This window comes from Anneissia japonica, unplaced genomic scaffold (genome assembly GCF_011630105.1).
Source record: "Anneissia japonica isolate Jap-2015-1 unplaced genomic scaffold, ASM1163010v1 scaffold288254_len121080_cov147, whole genome shotgun sequence".
Taxonomy (NCBI): domain Eukaryota; kingdom Metazoa; phylum Echinodermata; class Crinoidea; order Comatulida; family Comatulidae; genus Anneissia; species Anneissia japonica.
Genome location: NW_022747246.1, coordinates 15019 through 17493, shown reverse-complemented (window position 1 = coordinate 17493; position 2475 = coordinate 15019). Strand labels below are relative to the sequence as shown.

The 2475-nt window shown below is 52.6% G+C and overlaps 1 protein-coding gene across 1 annotated transcript in view; it reads left to right on the top strand.

Moving 5' to 3' along the window:
• Nucleotides 1-1748: 1748 nt before the first annotated feature.
• LOC117120443 (myosin-2 heavy chain-like) overlaps nucleotides 1749-2475 on the top strand; it is a 6810-nt gene continuing 6083 nt past the window's right edge. The window contains exon 1 of the mRNA XM_033265468.1: nucleotides 1749-2405. Coding sequence (XP_033121359.1) covers nucleotides 1749-2405 — 657 coding nt within the window. The remainder of the gene's footprint in view (nucleotides 2406-2475) is intronic.

Sequence of the window (2475 nt, the reverse complement as noted above, 5' to 3'; positions counted from 1 at the left end):
CGGAGTGCCCAGCGACGAACTGCAAGACGACGAAGAAGATCGCGTTCGCGACGACGTCCAAGAGTGCACATTCGAAACTCCGTCCGTACAAACCTTCAAGACAACGCTGGACGGATCGTGTTCGTTGAAAAACCTGCACCGCCAGCTCAGACGGACGCACGGCGACAACTTTCTCAAGACGATCATTGCTCCATCGACGGATTCGGGCGGAAAGATACAGCTGTACGTCATCGTGAACAAGTTGTCGACGCCGACGTCCGGTGAGTGTGCGGGGAGACTCTGGACTTTTTTGAACTCTTTTCAACGTCGCCTGTTCGATCGCGTTCTTCACAGGAATCTTATCGCACTTGTTCTTACGCGACGACGACGACGACCAAGCGCCTAACTCATAAAAGCCGATCGATTACCAAAATTACATTTTAATCGAATCATCAGACAGGAACTCGCTATGACGAGAGCCGAGACGGAGCGACTTGCTACCACGTTGTCCGGATTGGATGAGCAAATAGAGGAGTTGATATGGGAAGGTTCGTTATCGATGTCCGGGATAGGTTGAACAGTTATTATCGATTGTTTTTTTATAAATAAAGATTTTAAAAACAATAAAAAAATGTTAATCGTCTCTTTTAATTACTATTAATATTATGTCGAGAGAGTAGATGATGGCTGGAAAGAGAATCCTGGCCTTTTGCAAATATTTTTTGCAAGACCGCAAGGAAAGCGAGTGCGAATACTTCGTTCTGCCACCACTCTTTCCTTGCACGATTTGTTTCGACGCTCCTGCCAGCATCCTAGCCCAGCCGTGCAGTCACCTGATTGCGTGCGAGATGTGCGCATGTCGTATCACGACGTGTTGCGTGTGCCTACGTTCGACTAGGAAGCGGTGTACGACAGTTACGAAAATATAAGAAAGCACACTTGAGAAATCACATATTCTATTCTAACATTTTATTAGTTTTAAACATAATAATCAAGATCGAAAGAAACAAGTCCAAGCCAACCAGAGGATGAACGTCATGGCGAGGTCGTCACGCACTCCGACAGATTTTCCTGTGGAGACAGCCGTTATCTTTCCGTCGGACCGCACGAGTCGTCTGAAGTTTCGTAGCTGATCGTGCAAAGTCTCCATCGAGGCGACGTCGATATCTTCGGAGAACGCGACCCGATCGTTTTCCAGCAGCATCTGAGAGAGGTGCACTAGATTGCCCTTGTCCCTCGTCCACAGTCCGACGCATCTGGCGCCGTCCTGTCTCGTCTCCTTCTCGAACGAGACGTCGACGGACGTGCCGGCGAACCGATCCGTCACCTGCTTTGCCATCATCGCAGTGTGGGCGTGCGAAGTGTTCCGTTCGACGTACACGCGAACGGGCCAGCTGATCAGCGTTCGGTACGTGGACAGGACTTCGTTCACGGTGTCGACGACGAGGTCTGCGTGCACGTCCAACAAGGAATCCATACGGTCGACTGTGGCGACCACGTGCTTCAGAGCTAGAATCTGCGAAAGAGACAAGAAAACGGTGTTAATAAAAACTGAGCAACTTCTCTGGTTTCTAACTAATTCGCGTTAAAACATGTTGAGGAGAGCTTTCCATCCTGTGGAGTGCGACCTGGATTTCTTGCGATAACGCAAAGACCTCTTCGTCCGATGGAAGAGGGAGACCGACGCCAAGGCGATAACGGCCGAGATAAACGCATCGGGTTTGTCGCACGGCGAGCTGGTTACGAGAACCTGCGGCAGAGAAAACGTTATGGACGCGAACGCAACCGTGGAGGACATGACGGAATTCAGAGCGAGCAGATCGGTTCTGATTCACGCCCTGACCGCCGTCGGGGCTGCCACCTCGCAAAAGATCGGTCGGCTCGAGGAGATCGCCAACCTGGAAAATACGATGCTCATGTCGTTTGAGCTTGCCAACCTCGTGTACGTGCCCGGCGTGGAAACCGAGTACAGGAATTTGGAACCGGAGGAAAGACACTGGATAATAGATAGCGCGAAGAACCTCGCGAACCAGCTGCTTACCAACAGCTACGATCAGCCGCTGTGGAACTCGATCGGAGGTTCGCCGATGGCCGTGGCCGTGTCCGTCTTTCAGACGCGGGTGTCGAACGCCGACGCCGGCGAACGGGGCACCGCGATCTGCCGAGGTCCGCGAAACCACGCGACGTACGCGCTGAGAAGGATAACGGAGAAGAGAAGCAGAGCTTGCAAGATACCGCCAGTGAGACTCACCTGTCTGAGATTGCCGTCGGACGTAATCGCCCCCGTGACCAGACCTATGCCGGACACGTCCGACGGCGTGGGATCCACGGCGATCAAAAGACCGGATGCGAATCCGGATCTCCTGCCGGACCTCCGTTCTTCGTCGAACAGCCGGGAGAGCAACCTTCCGGAGAAAAGACGTTCGGTGAGCGACGAAGTCGAGCAGACTGGAATGCCCATGCATTCCAGCTCGTAGCTTCCGCTCGCAATCAGAT